The sequence below is a fragment of the Plasmodium cynomolgi genome, chromosome 12 (genome assembly GCF_000321355.1).
Source record: "Plasmodium cynomolgi strain B DNA, chromosome 12, whole genome shotgun sequence".
In the NCBI taxonomy this organism is placed as follows: domain Eukaryota; phylum Apicomplexa; class Aconoidasida; order Haemosporida; family Plasmodiidae; genus Plasmodium; species Plasmodium cynomolgi.
Genome location: NC_020405.1, coordinates 2815815 through 2838322, shown reverse-complemented (window position 1 = coordinate 2838322; position 22508 = coordinate 2815815). Strand labels below are relative to the sequence as shown.

The window sequence follows — 22508 nt, the reverse complement described above, 5'->3', positions numbered from 1 at the left end:
ATAATGGTGCAGGATAGGACACAGAGGGGGAGGAGGAAATCACTGGGAGGCACACGTAGCAGAAATGTCAAGGCAAGTAACACCAGAAAGGCGCGTAAGCTATTGTCTACTCTAACAGGGGAGGCAAAACGAAATGATAATCCCGCAAAAAAAAAGGATGCTATATATACAATTTCGTCTTATAGAAATTCGCCCTACGCACATTTCCGCCTGGTCATCCGTTGTATAATAAAATGGGGCAAAAGGTGTGGTGGTTGTTTCGGCCCGATGTGACTGTTTTTTCTCCCCTTCTGTTACGAAATTGTTTACAGTAATGCATCCGCACACTGCCTTTTTCGTGTCAACCGGATGGAAATGATTAAATGGTTTGAAAAAGGAGACACACTGATGCGGTGTGTCAGTCTGTCCATATTCACATGTCAAAATTGTGTCAAAATTGTGTCAAAATTGTGTCAAAATTGTGTCGAAATGGCAACCTAATTTCCTTTTCCTGTCATAATTTTTTTTTTTTCCTTTTTCGGTTTAATACATCGGTTACTTCCTCCGCTCTTTCATGAGTCCTGTCCCGAATGTTTACCCTCCAGCCAATGTCTAATAGGGGAGAGATTTTCTCGGTGGGTACAACTTTGATAAAGGATAAAATTTGACAAGCAAAAGATAATGCGTTATCGCCTCACCCCTTCTGACATATGTTGTTGTGCAAGAAAGTGCATAATGGGGACATACCGAATGGACTAAATAAAAATAAAATTCGAAATTCCCCTTTTTAAGAGAAAATAAAAAAATACCATTCCGGCACTGAAATGATAAAATGGAACCATCAACGTAGACTGATCACTGTGTCACAAGGAGAAGTTTTAATTTCTTTTAAAGGGGGTACAACAATGGTGTCACATCCATTGAAAGGTTGTTAAACATGCACATGTTTTTTTTTTTTTTTTTTTTTTTGAGTGCCGGAAGCTACTGTGTAGGTCTACATACCCACAGGGACTCCACGCTCATAAATAAATTTGAACATGTTTTTTCCAGAGGGGCAACATGAAAATGAGGGCATACACATGAAGGGTAATAAAAAGTGTTTGTTAAAGCATTTAATAGAGGAAGCATACGCCTTGTTGTTTCGCATGGTACGTACTCTATCATCGTCCCACTTGGAAAATCCCCCACTCTGTCTTCACTGTTTTTTTTTATGTGCGCAATTTTCTCTAACCATTTGAGCACACATACGCATATGTGCAAGTCTGAGGGCCGAAAGCTGCCTTTTCTCCTTTGCCGAAATGGTTTGTACTTTGCGAAGAATGCTTTATGTTTACATTATACTGTTACATTTCGCCCTTAACTCGCACAGGTCTTCTGTTTGTTCTTTTACACGTTACACACGCTCCTCCCGCTTGAATTTTCTCATTTCCCAAAGTTACACATGCATGCGTGGTTATGCATACGTTGCTCACTTGTAAAAAAAAAAAAAAATGCACACTTTTGTAAATAACTTTTTTCCTTTTTCACATTTCATGCATAGTTCACAAATTAAGAAAAAAGAAATGAATGAACACACTTTGTTTAATTAAAAATTTCCTATCCCCTTGTTTTTTTTTTTTTTTTTTTTTTTACATATGGTTATATGTGAACAAATGCTCACTGCCTAAAGGGTTACACGCACGCTGTACACACGGATAATAATTTTTTTGGACTCTTAAAAAGGAGACAATATGCATCAATAATTTTTTTTGTTTCTGTTTTTTTTTTTTTGTAACTTACTGATTTTTATTTAAACACATGCATGTGCCTATTTTTTTGTTCTTCGCAAAAATCTGCGTAGTTTGACTTAGCACAGAGTTTTCTCGTCCGCCGTTGTCACGTGCGTTGCTCGTTTTGGAATAGACGGGGCGCATATATTGAGTCATTTGCCTGGCGTTAATCCGCCTTCCATTTGTCTTTCTTCCCTTTTGTGTATCCTGCTGTCGCCCACCTCCCCATGACGTTTTTTTGTGCCCCGTAAATATTGCCTACCTAATTTGTCAACTCTTCCGTATTTCTTTCGTAAAAATGTGTTAATTCAAAATGAGACACGATTGCAAAGTCAAGGTGATCGTTTTGTTTTGTGCAAGAGACCCATAAGCGTGAGTGTCCGTTTCGCTGTGTCTCGTTTTGCGTGCCCATGTCCGCGCCGATGTCCACGTCGACGTCCGTGCTGATATCCGTGCAATCTCTTTGCCCCCAATTTGTGCTGCCCCTGTGTTGCATCCGAGCTGCGCTGCGCCTACTTCCTCACGGACTGTTTTTTTCCTGACCTATTTGTTGCTTCATCTAGCGACTACGTGCTCCCTTCCGCCTCTCGCTCGATTCGGAGCTTCCGCTTTTCCTTCGTCTCCCCCAATGGCAATAATGGACAAATGGAGAACCGAGTGGGACAGGGAGCTTCGCCTGCTCCCCCAAGTCGAATCTATTGCCGACCACGACTTGCAGATAACCGAAGATATATTTTTCATATGGCAGGTAAAATTAACAAAAAAAAAGGACACTTTTTGATACCTTGGGGGGGAGGATTTTCTATGATATGATTTTTTTTCTACACGATGCTTGAAATGTCGCGTTGCTGAGAATAGTGTGTATGCTCCTTTTTTGCATGACATCTTCCACTATTTGGCTTTTTCGCTTTTTCGCTTTTTTTTTTTTTTTTCCTCTTTTCGCTATCTTACCTGTCCTTTCTCCCCCTCCGATTTGTCGACGCAGTTCTTAAAGATGTACCACACCTCCATGCCGCACGTTCGGAACCTCATCGATTTCATAACAAGTAAAAAATGAAACAAAAATATGCGGCTGCATATTTAGACAAAGCATCAGTTACGGGGGGGGGGAGCTCTTTTCGACACACTATCCCCCTTCACTCCCCCATGTCATCCGCTCTACATTCCAATTATAGTAATACTAGCGATAATAACATCACTCCGCAACTAAAACGGTGTAAACAATTATGTGATCCCCTCCTTCTTCCACTCCCTTTGTAGTTAAAAAGCCCGAGTCCCTCATATGGGGAGAACACATTGACGACTACATGTTTAGGGGAATGGACAAGGGGCAGAAATTATTTAATTTGTTAGTTTCAGATGGAAAAAAAATACAGCCCAGATATTCCAAGAAGAAATTATGCGATACGTTGCTGTACTTTCGCCTTAAGAATTACATCATCTTAGAGAAAATAAATACTGGGTCCGTTGGGCAGGTTCACTTGGCTTTGGACAAAAGCACAGGTTGGTCTCTCCGCTACAGTGTGCTGCGGAATTCGCACTCGTAGCTCTGAGCATGGATAAGGAAGAATGCAAAATTACCTGCGTAATTACAAGCGTATCCACATGCACTGATACATGCTCACGGCGCTATCCCCACAGACACGCTCGTCGCGGCGAAGGCCATAGACAAATCCACCGTGCAAGGCGATGAAGAGCTCTTTCAAAAGCTGAAGGAGGAGATCAGCATTTCCTGCAGAATGAATCACCCGTGTGTTGTAAAAACAACCAACGTCCTTGAGACCAGGGACAAAATTATTCAAATTATGGAGTACTGTGATGGGGGGGACCTCATATCCTACGTCAGAAATGTAAGCCCTAGGGGGTTATCAACCGAGCACATGCACATAAATACATATGCGCGCATGTTGCCTACGTGAGCACATGTGTTTACATGCATGCGTTTGCTCGTGCCCCTAACAGGGCGTGACCACCCATCACCCCAACTTCGCGTGACCACTCATCACCCCAACTGCGCGTATGATTCCCCTCCTCACGACCGCAGAAGCTCCACCTAGAGGAACTCAGCGCCCAGTACTTCTTTCGAAAAATCGTCCAAGGGCTCCAGTACATGCATCGAAACAACGTGTCTCACAGGGACCTAAAGCCAGAAAATATTTTCTTATGCAAAAGACAATTAAGTCAAAGAGAAAAAACGTTAATACGAATAGGGAAGTTACCATCATGCTCTGAATACGAATTGAAGATAGGGGACTTCGGAGCCTGCTGTGTTAATGAAAAAAATAAATTACATCACGACATCGTGGGAACCTTAAGTTATGCTGCACCGGAGGTCTTAGGGTGTAACACCACCTGTGGCTATAGCAGTCAAAAAGCAGATGTATGGAGTCTCGGGATTATCCTCTATGCCATGTTATTCGGCTTACTCCCCTTTGATAACGAAGGAAAAAATCTGAAAGAAGCTTACAACTCAATTATAAAAAATAAAATCGTCTTTCCCAAACATAGGGTCAATAAAATTTCTATGAATGCTCGAAATTTGCTCTCTGGCATGCTCACCATCAATCCAGCTAATCGGTTGTCCCTTGATGAAGTGGTGAATCATGAATGGCTAGCTGATACGGGGAAAACCAAATTGGAAGTATCCCACGTGCATAAGAAAATGAATTTCCCCATTTCATCTACCGTTGCTTGTCCAGTTGGCAGTGGTAAGAACGATATGGACTTTGAGACGTTCAAAAAATTGTTTCTAATCAAGAGAGAAAATGGTCCTGCGGCCACAAACCTTTGCGTCCAGGGGGGGGTGGCAAGCGCGGTTCCGAGGGGTGTGCAAAATATGGTACCCAGCGGTGCGCAAAACGGCCTGCTAATAAACATGGTGCCGAGCGGTGTGCAAAACGTCGTGTCTGGTATGGTGCCTCACGGAATTCCATGCGCCGCTCCTTTCGGAGCTCCCTACTCTACGCCATACGTAAGTGCAAGCCCCAAGGAGAACGACCAGGCGGGAACCTCCCCACGCAGTGGTAACGAGAAGGGCCAAGCGTGTCATCTTCGAGGAAGCAACTCGCTCTTCCCCAGGAGCGACCCCCACCACCTGAGGCAAAACCAAAATAAAAACCAAAACTTAAATCAACATCAAAACTTAAATCAAAATCAAAACGCAAATCAAAACCAAAACACAAACAAAAACCATAGCCAGCTTTACCTGTACGACGACAAGGGGGTTTTGAACACCCATGTGAATCAGCCGAATGGGGGACAGCACAACTTGGAGAACCCCGTCTACGCAGACGCCCTCCTTGCGCAGAAAAAGAACCAAGCGGGGACATTAGATAAGTATGCGTTAAACGAAAAGAATGAAGAGGGAGGAAACGCCCTCATGGAAACAAACAAAAAACACACACATGATGATGGTAACGATAAAATCAAAGTGTGCACACAAAAAGGAATCACAAATCATCGCAAGCATGATCAAAATAACTACTACGTGGAGAAAAAATATTTCAAAAATCACATTCTGGACAATACGTACGTGGATGGGAAGAATGACAATCAGAGTAGTAGCAGCAACTACTATGATGGTAAGCAACTGCAGGTAGAGCATATAGAAGAAAATAAACTTAAGTTGATGGACCAAGTGAATAAGAACCCCCATCTGTGTGGAAAGACAAACAACACTTACGATTTTTATTTCAATAAAAACAACATGTACAGAAATCAAAGCAACAATATATTTCTTCTACCATGTAGGGATAACCTCATAGGGAAAAATAATTTATATAGTAATTTGTACCTGTTTAAAGGAGCGAACGATTTTAACGTAACCACTAGTGGGAGGTCTACTCTGTTAAGGCATTATGACCAGTGTAAGCTGACCACAAGTAGGGAATACGATACCAGCTGGAAGTTCAAATATGCTTCCAACGCGAGTGATGGACGAGAGTCCACTAACACCATCACCTCGAATTGCACAAACGGAACTCCTAATCCTAACAACACACCAGCCATCGCGAAAGTAAACGTCTCACCGAATGACGCATTATTTTATGAAAACCCTAATTACAACCATCATGTACAGTACAAATATTATTACTATGATGATAAGGGGACGTATGTAGGGTGTTTAAGCAACCAAACCAGTGGACGTACTTGCGCCTCTTCCTGTGTGTTGCTTGAAAATCAAGTCAACTGTGCAGCCAAGTATGCCGCGAATAATGCCGCGAATAATGCTGCCAATTATGCCGCCAATCATGCCGCCAATCATGCTGACTACACAAAGGAATGGACATGTAGAAGGGGAGTCTCCGAATATGTCGAAACGGGCACGTCCAGTAACAATAGCAATAGTAATAATAATAATGCATGCTCATCTGACCGTAAGAGGGAAGACCCTTTTGTTAAACACCGAGAGGGGGAAGGTCACACAAAGTTGGCTAGTTACGAATGGGCTAAAGACGCTGAAGGTGCTCTTTTCGTCGCTTCTGAACATAGGGAAAATGTGATGGGCAAACAAATGGGGGGGGCAAGCAAAGGGAGGAATGATCTGGTCAGTGGACATGGGCATTCACGTGGGGTGCAGCAAGTGGGAAGAGCCACACAGATGGGTGGTCAAATGGGTGAGATCGCTAGTCGGGGAATCACCGACGGTAATCCCACAAGGGACACCCTCCTCACCGACGGAAGCATCACATCTAAGGTAAACACACCCACGAAGAAGGACGCAGAACTGCAATTACATCCCACGGACTCCAAAAAGAAAGACACCTGTATTATTCTCAAAAAGGAAGGAATAGCCCCCAGTGGAAATAAACACTCGTCTCTTATCAAATCCCAACACGCAACCAAAATTGTCACTATTGGTGAATCTACCTGCGATCAAATGGATCCGGCACGCATACAAATAAACGAACTGAAGGTCAACCCGAAGGAGAGTCACCCAAAGGAAAACAAATCTACCCTCAACATGTTCACCCAAAAGGGGATAATTAACGAATGCACAAAAATGGATAGAACACAACAGAAAAATATTTCATCAAGGGATTACACTAATGAGCAGTCCGAAAAATGGAACATGCACAGTGGAGAGAAAAATAACAGGGAGATATTCCTTCCCAGTGGAGGTGCCCCAGTGCAAACTTACAATTCGAATTCGCAAAAGACCAAATTGGATAATAACGGCGATGAAGAAGTACATGATGATGCCATCCAACGAGCTGAACAGAAAACAGAAAAGGACAATCACAGAGAAACACACAAAGGGGATAATAATTCCCCCGGGAAAATAGTTTCACTTTTGCCAGTCAAGGATGAAAATAAAAATGTAACTAGCCAAGAAGGGAGTAACACACCAAGGGAAAAACACACCGAAGGAGAATGTAAGAACACCCTCGAACAAAGCTATAGCGATGGAAGTGAAACAAAGAGGAAAAAAAAAAAAAATTATCAGCATCAATAATCCAAGTAAAGAAATCCAACGACGTCAATCCAAAAGTGACCCAAGTGGTGATGACAAACAGATAAACCAGGTGGAAAAAAAAAAATATATAACTAACAGTAGTAGCAACAACAACCGTAGCTGTAATGCTGGACAGAGTGAACAGAAACATGCATATGGAGAGAACTGCACCAACAGTGGCACAAGGAGCAACCACAACGACACTGACACTGCAGTGGTGGGTGCGCAAAAAAGTTCGAGTAAAAATGAGGGAAAAAAAAAAAAAGTGGACAAGCGAAGAGGAAGGGTAAATGAAAATGCTATAGAAAAACCTGACATGCCTAACCTATCCAAAGGTAACTATCATGGAAAAGAAAAAACAGATGCGGTAGAATCCCGACGCTACACCAACACAGAGAAAACAACGTATGACCATCTGGAGGAGGAAAAAAAGTTATGCAAAAACGAGGAAGGAACGAAAAGAAGGGACAGCAAAATATTTAATGAAGAACAGATAGACGGAAAAAACAAATTTTTGCTGCTAAAAAATGTATACTATTCGAACGATAGGGACTTCCATGTACTGCCCAACAGTGAGAACCAACATGACAGGAAACACTACATCAATTTTGAGAACAGATTTCCCCACAGTAAAAGGAAGACGAATAGAACCAACATCCCCCCTTTAAGCTACTATAAAAAAAGTAACTTATGTTTTAGTAAAAGGGTGAAAAAAGACAGAAAGCAACGAGTCGAGGAAAAGGAAAAAAACGTCGTAAAGAATCAAGTGGACGTATGTCACAGAGCACATAACCCCAAAAGGAAAAATGATGTAATAAATATCAGCCACTTCACTGAATGGTACTACACAAATGGATGCAGCCAACATGAATTAACAACGAAGGAGAAATATCCATCCAAGGAAAGGGTTCCAATTTATGATAAAGTGGCATCATATGATGAAGAACGGCTAAGTGACAAGGAATATGATTATTTTTCTTCCAACAAAATTGAGTACATCAAATGTGCCACTCGGAGAAGAATCAACCAGGAGAGACATCACACATACAGTGCCCATTATTACTACCGTACGATGAGCGAAACGAAGGGGGGGGTATCAAACCAGGTTACTGATGCATATGTGGTTAGAGCAGACAAATCTAGTACTAAGTGCAGTGAAAAAACACACACAATTTGGTGCACCAAAAAGGAAAGTCAAAATTATGTTAGCAAAATTGAAAAGGGAATAAACTACCCTACTGTTGGATTCAATACCAATGTAAAGAAATGCTCTCTTTCACATGACCCAATTTTATTTAACGAAAATGGAAATAGAAATGGAAATGTCATACTTCGAAAGAATAACTTGGATAACCAAATGGGACCTGCTGATCTGTCTTCAAATTGTCCTTCCCAAGTGATACCTACCCTTAGCCTTGCCAGTTCCTATAACGAAAAAGGGGTAAACGACATGAGTGAGATGGGATCCACAAGTAAGGACACAGATAAACCTAATGAATGGAGGGAGAAGCCTATGCAGCCAGGCCATAATTTGAACAAGATCGTTGACAGGGACTGCGAAAAGAGCGGCACATACAATAGGGGAGACATCGCAAGTGGTAGATGCATCCCCAATTTGAAAAGCCACATATTTCACCACTCCCCGATTGGCCAGTCGGTCGAAGTGCATGAGACTCAAGATAAAGAAGAGACAAGCACGGAGAGCTCCCCTTTCAGTGCAGAGAACAGTGGGGAGGGATATTCCCCCGAGGAAGTAGGATCCGCCAACGTCAGTACTTGCAACGTCAGTACTTGCAATGTCAGTACCCGCAACGACAGTACCAGCAACGACAGTACCAGAAACGACAGTACCAGGAACGCCAATAGTGGATGCAGAAGGAACGATCAGGGAATAACCACCCAGCTCGAAGAGTTAAGCGGTGTCCTCACATCCGACGCCACAAACAACTCATACATTGGGAACGATGCAATTAAAAGGAAAGAGAAAGACTACACCTCCTTGTATGACGACGTGAAGAAATCGTATTCGATCATCCAAAATGTAAGCTATAAAGATGAGCTAACGAAAGCAAAAATGAATAGTAAAAACGGGGAAAGGATCATAACACGATGGAATGCGAAGGAGCAGATCCAAGAGAATGAAGAAAGCGAACTGGGTGGGCAGCTTCCCGTAAAGAGGGCCTCTCCAACGGAACACTCTACCCCCAAGCAGCGCAGAGATAAAAACGAGCCGACTAAAAGCACAACTATGAAAATATCACAAAATAATAACCGCCCAACGAGCAGGAAGAAGGGACATTCAGGGGAAGACGAACAAGACAAAAGTGCAAAAGGTTCGGGAAAAAAATCCACGCCCCTTACACTTACGAAGGGCCCCGTTTGGAAAAATCCGCCAAGTAGCCATTCGTCAAGTAGCCATTCGTCAAGTAGCCATTCGTCAAGTAACCAATCGCCAAGTAACCAATCGCCAAGTAACCAATCGCCAAGTAATCCTCAAAATAGCTACGAGGTGGAATTCCCTACAGAGTTAAATAGAGACCTGTCTGAAAAAAGCCTGGAGAGAGATAAATCCCAAACACTTGGCAGTAGCGCCAATCGAAAGGACACCCATTTGTTAGTAAAGGATGAGGGAAAGAACCCGCACTTGGACACACAACACATCTACATGATGAATGCAAATTTGAAAAAGCAAAAATCACAAGGTGAAAAAGAAAAACATGAAAGAAACAAAAAAGGGAGTGTGTATAATGGACCCATCGAGAGAGAAGAAGACCCCCCACATGAACTCACATCCAGCAAAACAAATGAAGAGCTAACTAAAAATAAAAAAGAGACGACCCTTAAGGAAAGCACAACTGACAGAAGGAAACAGTTAGCAAGTTGGAACATCTGGGACGCACAGAAAAATGACATCATTCATTCGAAGGAGCAATATGAAGATTATCTAACGCATAATAGAAGCTACGATTTGAAAAGTGTTAGGAGTAATTTATTGAGTATGTCTTATGATGAAAATGTAAGAAAGGATTACATACATGGTAACTTACTAGTGAACCCTGAGCATGTAGAATCCATCAATGATTTAAAATCGAGTGAAAATGATGAAGCGAACAAAATGCTGTACTACTACAATTTGGATACCACTCCAGCCAACTTGGATACCACTCCAGCCAACTTGGATACCACTCCAGCCAACTTGGGTACCACTCCAGCCAACTTGGACTTTTTGAATAATCTCATGTTCTACTCATCGCATATTCATCCATATAGGCATTACAAAAATAGCTCCCTCTCAAAGAAAATATCCCTCACTGAGGGGGTTAACCTAATCAACTCAAAACAGAGTAGCGGTAATAACAGGACTGAGCAACGGACTGAGCAACGGACTGACCACCAAAATATCCCCCCGCCAGTGGACCACAACTTGAGGAACTACCTCAATTTAAACAAAACATCTATTCAGAACTTGGCAAAAACGAAAAGAAATTATATCCGTGAAAAAAATTGTGAGAATAAATTCGGAACAAAAATGGACGACCAAAGGGAAGCAAATTCGTTGTACCCCAAGCTAAAGTGGATGAACATTTTTAGCAGAAATTCAAGCAAGTACTAAGCCCATTTGGGGGGCATTAACTTCGTATTGGTTTTTATGATGCGTTATAAAAATGCGTTAATCAAAAGACGGGCAAACAAAAAGGAAGAGGCATCCCAATGCGTATGCAAATAGCCACGTGTTTATGTGCACCTTTACCTCCATAAGGAGGGGGGGGACCCAGGTTGAACTGGCCACTCTTCTTGTTTGGTTTTTTGTCATCGGGAATTTTGATCACCATGGTGCAGCTTAGCCGTTCATACTGTGTTTCGCTTATAAAATTGTACGTATGTATATTCGCATGCACTCCTTTTACAGCTCTCCCTTTACTGCTCTCCCTTTACTGCTCTCCCTTTACTGCTCTCCCTTTACCGCTCTCCTTTAACTGCTATCCCATTACTTCTCTCCTTTCTTGTTTTGCTTTCCCGCAATACTGCCGCGCTACAGACAGGAGCGCCACTTCACCCTTTTGTATGACCCCTTTTGGCATCACACCATTCTACATTTTGACATAATTCGTCATGGCACTCGGAATAGATGCTGCTTTACGTGCGATATGTGCGCCTACTGTTATTCCTACCCCTATGGGGGTACACGTACGCGTGTGTGTGTGCAGTGGAACAATTAAATGGGCGTATTCCCCCTCATTCCCGTTCCATATGTGCACTCATGTGCGCAGGTAAGTACCACTAGGGATTTGCAAACAAATCTTTGTATCTTCCATTTGAGCTGAAACGTCACTCATGGAGGTGCTGAGCAAAATGGGAGGAAGCTGTATCTTTTTTTTTCCCTAGCTGGGCATTTTTTTTTTTTTTTTTCTTCACTCATCGCTCACACCTTGGCTCCATTTTTTACACAAAACCGGTCAACATTTTTGCACATTCGTGTCTTTCACGTCTGGGGAAATGCCCAAATGGTGTACTCGTGGATGAACTCAAAGGGGTTCCAAACGTGGGAATTTATTTAATATGCCAATAGGTGAATAAAATAAAAAAAAAAAATTCGTACAATTGCACAACTTTAAAGCCGAAAAATATGCCGGATGCTCATTTCCAGCATAATTGCTATGAACTGATGAAGCCTTTTCTATACATATGCAAAGAGTCCAGCGTGGAAGGTGTTTTGATATACACGGTCAGTTTTACTTATGTAGGAAGATATATCTCCCTTAAATTTTTAGGCGCCTAATTTGGGCTAAGCATTTTTTATGATGCATATTATTTTTTTCCTTTTCGTGTCATCCTTTTGTCACCTCGATTTTTTCCTTCCGTGGTGACTTCCTTTACATTTTCTGGCAACAAAAAGGGGGGATAGAGAAAAAACTACACAAACATAGCAGCATTTAGTCGCTTTAATCGTGTGCTCGATTGTGGTATGCCTCTTCCCTTTTTATGCGTCCTCTTTTCTGTTGAGCTCTCCTACATGCCCTTCACTTTTTTTATTTTATTTTATTTTTTTTTGGGTTCAGTTTGTGAAGTGTCACGTGTTTAGTTCGCCTTATATTCAATTATTTCCATTTTTTTATCACCACTTGGCTCAGTTTCTCTTTCCCAATCAAGCTGCCCCTTTTTTGTAAATTATAACCTGTTTAATTCCGGTTTTCGTTTGGGCGACGATTGTCCTTTTTTTTTTATCCCCATTTCGGTCCGATTCGTGCACGCACGCCACCTTTTCAAGTCTCTCCCTTTCTGTTTTATACTCCCCAATGGAGTTCTCCCATTCATGAAACACGAAACAAAATTAGGGGAAACTAAAAATCGGTAAGCCAAAATTTTTGAAGAGTGGCAAATTGGAGCAGCTTCTTAAATTGGCTCTTTTCGTGCGAGCGTGTGGAATAGCAAATATATTATATATGCTTAACCCAGAATGGCTTGAGTATTTTATTTTTCTTCCACACCCTATTTGAAAGACCTATGGGGGGGGGACTGGGACTTTTTTAGGGCCAAAAAAAATGCAATGCATATTGCAGGCATGTAAAGATAAATATAACCCTCACTGCGCGAATGCGTAAGTGTAAGAGTGCCCCCTCGAAGGAACAAACACACGCGGGATCGTACTTGCATATATGTACATTTAAAAACTCACCACCGCATTCGTTTTTTTTTTTCGTTTTATATCAGTTTGCCCACGGAACCCGAAACAAAATCCCGCCCTGCGAAAAGAGGAACCCTCCTTGGATAATTTCCTGAACGCAGTTATCTGACCACCCGGGTTCTGCAAACCTTCTACGGAGCTTTGCAAAAAGAGGGGAGGCACAAACATCGGACACTCGTGGCAACATTATTACGAGCCCATTCGACACCGATTCTTCTGCGCACGCACGTGGTTTGATCGAAGGAGGGACCCCTTCCCAGTCCAAGTTAAAACAGACTTACTGAGAGGGATACCCCCAAGGGGATTTCACAAAATAGGGACTTCACAAGTGCCTCCTTAACGAAGGAGTCCTAACGAAGGAAGCCACACTACCGCTTTTACGGTTTCCCCCCCCCGCCCTGTGAGAACCCATGGGAGACAACGCCGGCAGCTCGGGCAGCAACCCCGTGATCTCCATCGGAAACATCCGTGGGTTCGGGGGTTGTGACTACGGATCATTTCGAATGTCCAACGAGTTCTTAGGATGGAAAAACAAAAAAACGAACAACGTATACCAGTACAAGTGCAGTGACATAAGTGAAGCGGAGTGGATAAAAACAAGCTACAACAACAACAGGTTACACCTAAAGTTTAGTGAGCAGAAAGACAATTTGATCATCTTTTTCGATGGATTCCCAGATAGAAATATTTCCGAAATAACTCAACATTTTCAGAAATATTTCAATCTTAGATTAGCTAGTAGGAAGCTAGCCACGAGGGGATGGAACTGGGGAGAATTCAAGTTAGAAAATTCGAACATAACCTTCGATATAGACAATAAATATGCATTCAGCATTCCAACGAACAATATCAGTCAACTGAATGTACAGATAAAGACGGACATAGCGATGGAATTAAAAAATGAGGAAAATAAAAAAACGAATGAAGATTTCCTATCAGAAATACGTTTCTGTTATCCCCACGAAAATGATGAAAATCAAAATTTTCAAAATTTTAAAAATGATTTGCTAGAAAAAGTAAATATAGGAGACTCCAAAAGTGAATGCATTGCCTCCCTTGCAAATATACCTCTCCTGGTTCCAAGAGGAAGATACGAAATCGAAATGTACACAAAGTCGTTCAAGCTACATGGAAAGTCCTACGATTTTACCATTCAGTATACTAATATAAATAAAATGTTGTTAGTCCCCAAAAGTAACTCCAATCAGTACGTTTTAATCTTTAGCCTAAATAATAAAATGAAGCAAGGACAAACTGAATACCCATTCATTTTGATTCAACTCAATAACGATGACGATATGGAGTTGGACATCAATGCAAGTGAAGAAGATGTAAAAAAATATAAATTGGAGAAATCACTCTCCGGAAAAGCATACGATGTAGTTACTAGACTATTTACTGCTCTGGTTAAAAAAAATGCCATCATTCCAGGGGACTACAGAACAGCAAAAAATGAACATGGTATTACATGCAGTTATAGAGCAGCCAGTGGGCAGCTTTACCCCCTAAATAAATACTTCCTTTTTATTATAAAACCGGTCATTTTAATCTCCTTTGATGATATTGTCACACTCAGTTTTCAGAGAACGGGAAATATAAATCAACACCGTTTTTTCTCACTTATCATAAAACACAAAAGAGGAATGAGTTATGAGTATACCAATATAGACAAAAATGAATACCTCCCTCTGTTGGAATTTTTAAAAAGTAAAAATATAAACATTCAGGATGATGCCAATGTTACGGATAAAAAACAGGACTTTGGTGATGAACTGTCCGAATCGGATGAAGAGGAATACGTTGCGGATGATGATGATGACGATGAGGAGGATTACGTCGCAGAAGATGAGGAAGACGATGACGATGAGGAAGAGGCAGACGAGGAGGAAGAGGAAGAAGAGGAAGAAGAGGAAGAAGAAGACGATGATAAATAGGGTCAGCAAATGTATCCCACGACATACATACAGTTAGCCGAACTGCTTTCTCAATAATGTGTGCATTTATGGCGAAATGGAAGAGCGCATCAGTTCGCTGCAATTTGGGGGGTAAACGAATGGTGCGTTCCGGACTGGGGAAACAAAACATCAAAGAGGTAGACGAGAAGATAAGCACAAACGGATACACATACCAGCAACTATAGCTATGTGAATCTTACACCGTTCAGTCCACATTGCATGCACACCATGTCGTAACACCTCCATTTCGTATTGCTCTTTTTAAATTTTTCATCTTAACGACTTTTTTTTTTTTTTTTTTATTACCACACCGTGTGACGCATTTCAAAGGAAAACACAAAAAAAAAAAAAAAGAAAAACGTAACTTCCACATGTATACATTACTGGTCAACATAGTGACAGACGCGTAAAGCTTTTACCACTTTGACATTTTTTCCAGTAAAAAATGGCTACGTGAAAAGGAAGAAATAATCATAAGGGAGTTCAGCTTTATTTCCCGTGTGTGCAAATTGTGAGGACCCACACATGCGCATGTGAGTTCGTTCGGTAAAAAAAAAAAACTAACTACTCACAAATGTGCAAAAAAAGTGTACAAAAAAAAAGCACAAAAAAATGGACAAACAAATAATGCAATCGCGTGCTGCGAACAACGCGCAAATAACCAACAAATTAACCGCGTCATGCGTGCGGGGATACAGATGGCGCGCATGCCGAAGAAACAACGTCGGGCATTCCGCACGACACAAATGCGTGCGTTGGGCATCCTTCTCCCATGAGCCCTTTTGACAAACACTACGAAATGTTCGTTTTTTCGTTTCCCCTTAAGTTCTCATACTCGGCCTTTTTCCTCTTGGAATAATTTTCCGCCTCCCTGTAAAGAAGTGAAGGTGTAAAAGGTGAAGTACCAAAAGGGGCAGGCGCGGGAGCCTCAAAGAGGGGAGCACTTCCGTTACCCCCCTCGCGCTGCCTGGGGCGCATACATGCACATGTATACACGTAGACAGACGATCGAATTACTTTATAAAGCACATTATCCTGTTCACAAAATTGTTATTGCCGATGTTTTGTTTTATGAAGGTCTTCTCGTTCGTGAACGGTTCGTTTTTTTGCAGCTCGTGAAAAATTAGCAGGAACTTGGTTATCTCGTAGGACTACGGGGGCAAAACAGTGGAGTGGTGATGCGGTGAAGCGGTGAAGCGGTGATGTAACGATGTGGCAACGTGACGGGGGGAAGATGCAAATAATAAAAAATGAGCACCGCCACAAGCGCAGCGCGTTATATAGGTCAGTGGGCCCATTTCGCTTCCACCCTCCGCGGTAGAGCCTCAAGCAGGGCAGTGCGCATATACAGGCACCCTCTCTAACGGTCCCTCTCTTACATTCCTAAAACAGCAGAGCAGATTCATGATGCACTTTAGCCGAATGAGGACCCTGGTACGCAGCGAGTTGTTAATGTCGGCAAGGCCACATAACTTACTCTTAAGCGCGTCCATATTCTTGTTGCTCTTGAAGGTGCTGTATATCCCTTTGCTAATATTTATATACTCCTTGGACAGAATGAGATCGTTAATTTGTAACTTTTCCAATAACAACAAAATGATGTTGTTAAAATAAGGGTAAGGGATGTTTACCTTTTTTGGTACCTCGATATGATAGGATATAATCCAGTAGAGGCGAAAGTACCTCTTGGCTAAATAAATACCAACGAGATTTTCCAAAGTTTTAATTATATTATATTGAAGATATTCATTCTTCGAATTGGTGTTATTTTGTGCCTTTTTCTTCCCTTTTCCTTTTCTTTTTTTTTTTTTAAATAAAAATGATCTATTGCGATAATGACCATCATTATTATTCATATCCAAAACAGTTTCCTTTTTCATAAAAAATTTATAAAGTTGGAAATTCTTTTTAAGAAATCTTAATACCTTTTTCATACTTATCCGTCTTTTCTTATATAACGTACTTATGTTTATATTTCTCCTTTCGTAAATATTTATTACATATTTCCACATATTTTTTATATTTTCTATTTGTCTTTTGACTGATATTTTATGTATGTTTGTTATTTTAACAATCTCGTTCGTGTATTTTGAGATGTTGTTAATGCTTTTATATTTTATAATTTCCTTCTCCAAATTGAAGTCAATGTTGTAATAATTTTTTATCAGTTTTAGCGCTTTATTTTTGCTTATGGGGATGTAAAAATTGGAAAAACGCAGATCCAAATTGGTCAAATGGTGGGACAAAATGTTAAAAATGTAAAATTGCTGTTTTATGTATAAACATAAAAAATTGTCGAACAAAATATTGTTGCCTATGTAATCGCTTTCCTTATTTTCCGTGTTAAACATATTCATAATTCTGTTTTTTACAAAAAAAACATTGTCTTTGTATTTTTCTTTAAGCACTTTTTCGATATCCTTACTAATCACATGATCGTTCTTTTCCTTGTTCGTTGTTTTCCCCTCTACATCGTCCCCGTCGCCGTCACTATCAGCATCACCATCGCCCTCATTGTTCAACTCGTTCTTTCTTTTGATCAAGTCGGCGTAGAAGCTGTTCTGCAGCATGCACAGCACTTCGAATTCTGTGGAGTGGGCAAAAGAAGGGTAGACGCATGGGGAAGTTTTCTTTTCGTTGTTTTTCGCTCCTTTTTAGCGTGTTATTCGCGCGCCATTTTACCGGTCGCGATCTCCTCCCCCTTACCATTGTGCCCCCGGAGCCACAGATCGAAGATCCCGAAATTTATTTCAGTAATATTTGGCGAAAAAAGCGGTATTTCAAATTCCGTGATGTCCATCTTATTTCCGCTTTTCTCCTCACATTCATGCCTTAACTCACACACACAAAAAAAAAAAAGGTTATTCCTTTTTTTTACTCACTGAGCATGTTGCACTTGTTCGTCATTTTCCCCTTTCCTTATTCAACCATTGTTGCACATAAAAATGCGCAAGCACTTTACCACTGTTCTTTTCGTATATTTCTGCCACTCAGCTGCTACACCATATATAAATTTTTAACTCATTCGTCCCTTTAAAGAATACTAATTTTCGCCATTAAAAAGGGCACACGCGCGGACACGTATACATAAATATTTGCATATATATGCGCACGTTTTTAAAAAAAAAAAAAAAAAATGCAAGTTTTTTTCACTTTTGTACACAAATCTGGACAAAAAAAAAAAAAAAAACGGGGAAAGAAATACAGAAAAGAAAGTGTTTACACAATTTCGTTTCCTCTTTCCTTTATATTTATTTTAAAAAGCGTCACACGTACCTAATGCAATTGTACGTATGCAAATTCAAACTTGTGGTCATTCGGAGGATGGGCCTCAAGGAGTGGTAAAATTTCGCGCGCAAAAATTACTCCAAAGATGGCGCATCCACGAGTGGCGCAGCAAAATGGCACTGGCAAATCATGTAGTACCAATCCGAGCAGCGCCAATCCGCTCAGCGCCTAACGACAGTGTAACAAAACAAATTCACAAAAGGTGCAAAATTACAAAATGCGCAAGAACGGGGAAGCGCCAAATGGAGAGGCAAAAGCGAATTCAAAAAAAAGTGCCATCAGTTAACCCTTTCCCACTTCATCACCAGTGCCGCAGGAAGCATATATAAAACTGCAAAGCGAGTAAATTAAACAGAATAGGGGAAGGGGGGGGTTCCCTCCCAAGGGATATACACAAACAAAACACCCATGGGCGAAAGCTAAAAATGGCAGAAAATGTCATTTTTATTAACATTTGCGCGGCCATATCGCGGGTCATTTTCATTACAGTTGTCGGCATAATTTAAAGACTCCTTGTTGTAGCGTTCCTCAGAGTTACGCACAATTCGCCCGGTTGATTGGATGTCCTCGTTGCTTGTGTACGTATATTCGCCATTAGGGCTGCCATACACGTCGTCTTCGCGCGTCACATTTCTGCTCACGTGCTGATAACCATTTTTGTAATAACCGTCATTATGATTTATGTCCACGATGTCCGCGTCGGGATCATCTGGAAATGCCTCATTCGTGTAATTGTGCACATGCGCGCGATGTTCATTTTGTTCTTCATACGGATTATGCTTGGCATAGCTCTCGTGGCGTTCTTCGCCAAACTTTGCGTTTATTCCCCCTGCGCGGAAATCGTTATTTTTGGAGTACACCTCCCCATACGCACCACCGCGGTAGAGACTATGTTGACCACTGTTGGGCGCCGCGTCCACCTTTTCGTGGCTATTTACAGTCTCCTCGCTAGTCACGGTGTCGTTCCTGCTAAAATTTTCGCAACTATTATAACTGCCATTTTTATACAAATTAAAAAGATCCGCCTGTTCCTCTGAGTGCCCATCCCGCCTGATGTTACGTACTCCCTGTTTTATTTTCCCTTCTTCCATTTTTCTCCTTTCCCTATACGAAAAGGTATTCCCGTTAGGATCTCCACCCTCATTGTGGTAGATTTTACCCTTATGCATATCACCACTAGAGGCACTAGTGCAACAACGGTTTATGATACTAATTTTACATTTCCCTTCACTGGTCATCTTCTGAGTATTCCCATCAACCCGTTTGCCAAATTTTCTCCCAGAAGCGAACTGATCTATGTCTACTTCTTCACTTTTGAGTTGGTGCATATAACTCATGCTACTTATTTGCTCCTTCACAAATACAGCGTTACAGTTGTTCCTGAGGTGAACCAAAATGTACATATTGACTTCTTCGTGCCTACTGAGATAAGGAAAGGAACCCCCTGATTTCAATATCGCATGTTTAGCATAGGGGTAAGCATTTTTCATGTCCTCATTTAGGCTATCTGCATAGGTATTATTTAATGTCTGCAGAATGGTGATACTTCTATCGTTGATATTAATCCTGTCAACGTTTTCCGATGACAGTTGCAAACTTATTCTTCCCCCTAAATCTGCAGAAGAAATTAAGTCCACTTCGTTACTCATGAACTCTAGTGAATTTTTCTCCTTTAAATCTATATTCACATAATTTACATAAATATAATTTTCCAATATGATTTTTTTTAATAACACATGGGGTAAAAAGCTATATAATTTCCCGTAAACATTTCTGAACGCTGCAACTGCAGCAAAGTCATCTGTCCTTCTGTACGAGTTGCACAGTATTAAAGACTCCACTTTGGATGGATACAATTTTGCATACAACTGCATTAGGTACCCACCCAAATCGGAGGCAAAAAAATGAGCCTTCTTTATATTTAAATATTCCAATATGTTACACATATTTTTTATCCAGTCCTTTAGGTAATTATAACATGGGTACTGAAAGGATATAACTCGGAACCCTAAGTTTGCCAATGCGTCTAGTTGATAAAAGTAACACCCAGCTGTTCCACATATCCCATGCAAAAAGATCACTATGTTTTCATTTCTGCTGTTAATGTCGTAGTAGGACCATACAAGATCGCTCTTCGGCATGGACAATTTCTTCAGGGGGTGCTGTGAGCAGAAGCTCTTATACGCTTCATGCATTGATGCTTTTGGCGACTCCATGGTGCGTTTCTCCGATTGTTCAAGTGGAACCAAACTGGCCGATTGCAACTTTATGCGTTCGCACAAAAAAAAAAAAGGGGCACAATGACAACAACGACCGGGTTAAGCACTCACATCAGTGCACAACACAAGGTGAAGAACCTATCTACCTACGCATGCGCAGCCCTGTTATAAGGTCCCTCACATACACGGCAAGGCAACTTGTAAGGGACAATCGCCTATCACATAGGTATGCCCCAAGCCCTTCTCTACCGGTGAGAATCTTGCCCACCTTCCGTATCTCCCCCAATACGCCTTCAGCCAGAGCAGCTCTCTATTCGCTCTTCTTCAATCAAGACGCGCAAGCCCTGGGAAGTCAAGCGGCATGCAGAACTGATCCGCTCGGTTAAACGTTAGTGTATATATAAATAGGTACATATATATCCCCACGTATGCAGGTACCTCTTTCCTTCCCTATTTACCCCAAAGCGCGCGGCAAATGCTTCAAGTGTACGAGGCTTTGCCCCCAGTGTATAGCTTCACGAATGGGAACAAGTCACGCAGCGACGATTCTGACTCAGCTCCGCAATACAGTCAAAAAAGGGGAGCTCTAAAAAAAGTCTTACCTATATTGCGTTTAAAAAAAAGGGGCAAATGAATGTACACTTGCTTAAACATGTTCATATGCATATATACATACTGAGGCATCATTACGGGGAACAGTCGTACCATGTACGAGAAAACGCGTGTAACAGCGCTTCTCTTCGCTCTCTCATTTTGCATTTTGGAATACCATTTAGGGTAAACATTAGCCGTGATTAAAAATTTTATGAAAAATGGAACAGCAATAAAACGAAAAATCAAAGTAGCAAAAATGCAGTTACTAGGTATGTTGGCATGTATACATGTTGCCATATACATATTTCCTCATGTGCGAATTTTTTTTTTTTTAAACGTGTATAATTTATGTACACGTTAAGTTGTTCCCTCCCTTATACCTTTTTAAGCGTCACATGTAGACTGGCTTCCTCTCCCTCGCACTTGAAAACGCGATTGCTCATCAGGACGTGAAGCGCGTTGTACGTCGTGAGCTACAAGTTACAAATCATGGGTTACCCTCTGCAGCGAGTCCCATGCCGCGCTTAATTTGTTTTACTCGCCCACGCCTTTCCTTCACTCTGTTGCGGTTGCTAATAATGGCACGCAGTAAGTGGCGCTTGAAATTTTCCTGTTCGTGTTGGTGAATTTACAAAAATATGTGCTTCGGATTTGCGAAAAAAGTGCTGCGCATTTATGTACAATATATTCATTTGCAACAAAGGGTGATGCGATTTTTCCCCCCACCCGGCGAGGATAATATGGCATGTAATAAAAATGGGAAACTCTTAAAGAAGATGTTTTGCCGACTTATCAAATGTTGCTTTGATAACGGTACGGGGGTCAGCATGCTATGAAGAAAAATTCTAATAAAAATTGTGTGTTCATTTTGTATTTTGTCTTTATTATATTTTGCCACTATTATATATATGTATTTTTTTTTTTTTAACGTTTCATTAAGAAGGCTGCGTATGCGCGCAAAATGTGTTTATGTATATGCTATGCACATATGCGCGAATAATATGCGCATACTTTTATATCTCCACATATGCATATATATATGCGCATGAGTGAACACACGTCAAGTCATCCCATTCGCCCTCAGCTGAAATGTACGGTTCTTTACCTTTGGCAGATTCGTCATTTCCCACCGCTCGTTGGCGCATTCGTGCGTTCCCTCTTTGCAAGTGGGCGAAAAATCATAATTGCTCACCTTTAAACCTTGCAGACACGCAAAAGGGAAAAAAAAAACGAAAAAATGTGAAAAAAAACAAAATGTATAAGCGTATATGTACACACAAATACGCATCTTCGAAAATGTTCATGTCTGTTTTGACATTTCACCTTCGTTACTGATGTGTTAGAACGTAACGTGGGAAGAACATCCTTACCGTTTTAAGCGTTTTTTTTTTCGTCAAAAAGAGTTTATGGTGTAAGCTTCAAACTGCAAATATTTCGCTTTGTAGAAAATACACCACTTTGCCTTTTTTTTCTTATATATTTGTTAAAAAATGAAGTTATGTTCATATTGCTACATGCATGATTTTTGCCACACTTTTCCTCCTTTCTGATTAAAATGCTTAA

General features: G+C 41.1%; 4 protein-coding genes across 4 annotated transcripts; 2 read left to right on the top strand and 2 right to left on the bottom strand.

Annotated features, from left to right (window-relative positions):
* Positions 1–2385: 2385 nt before the first annotated feature.
* PCYB_127380 (serine/threonine protein kinase) lies at positions 2386–10816 on the top strand (the record flags this gene model as incomplete). Its single annotated transcript, XM_004224072.1, has 6 exons — positions 2386–2496; positions 2734–2794; positions 3009–3251; positions 3390–3598; positions 3793–9536; positions 9729–10816. 5 exons carry the CDS (start codon positions 2386–2388, stop codon positions 7201–7203), a joined length of 4035 nt encoding a protein of 1344 aa, XP_004224120.1. The 3' UTR covers positions 7204–9536; positions 9729–10816.
* Positions 10817–13758: 2942 nt separating this feature from the next.
* Positions 13759–14823, top strand: PCYB_127370 (structure specific recognition protein; the record flags this gene model as incomplete). The annotated part of the gene is made up of 1 exon (XM_004224071.1): positions 13759–14823. A coding segment is annotated over one exon (1065 nt), but the record flags the coding sequence as incomplete, so codon positions are not given.
* An 813-nt stretch (positions 14824–15636) lies between these two features.
* Positions 15637–17644, bottom strand: PCYB_127360 (hypothetical protein; the record flags this gene model as incomplete). The annotated part of the gene is made up of 4 exons (XM_004224070.1): positions 15637–15715; positions 15862–15995; positions 16224–17431; positions 17551–17644. The coding sequence occupies 4 exons, from the start codon at positions 17642–17644 to the stop codon at positions 15637–15639; spliced, it is 1515 nt and encodes a 504-aa protein (XP_004224118.1).
* A 789-nt stretch (positions 17645–18433) lies between these two features.
* Positions 18434–20348, bottom strand: PCYB_127350 (hypothetical protein; the record flags this gene model as incomplete). The annotated part of the gene is made up of 2 exons (XM_004224069.1): positions 18434–18463; positions 18585–20348. 2 exons carry the CDS (start codon positions 20346–20348, stop codon positions 18434–18436), a joined length of 1794 nt encoding a protein of 597 aa, XP_004224117.1.
* Positions 20349–22508: the final 2160 nt, after the last annotated feature.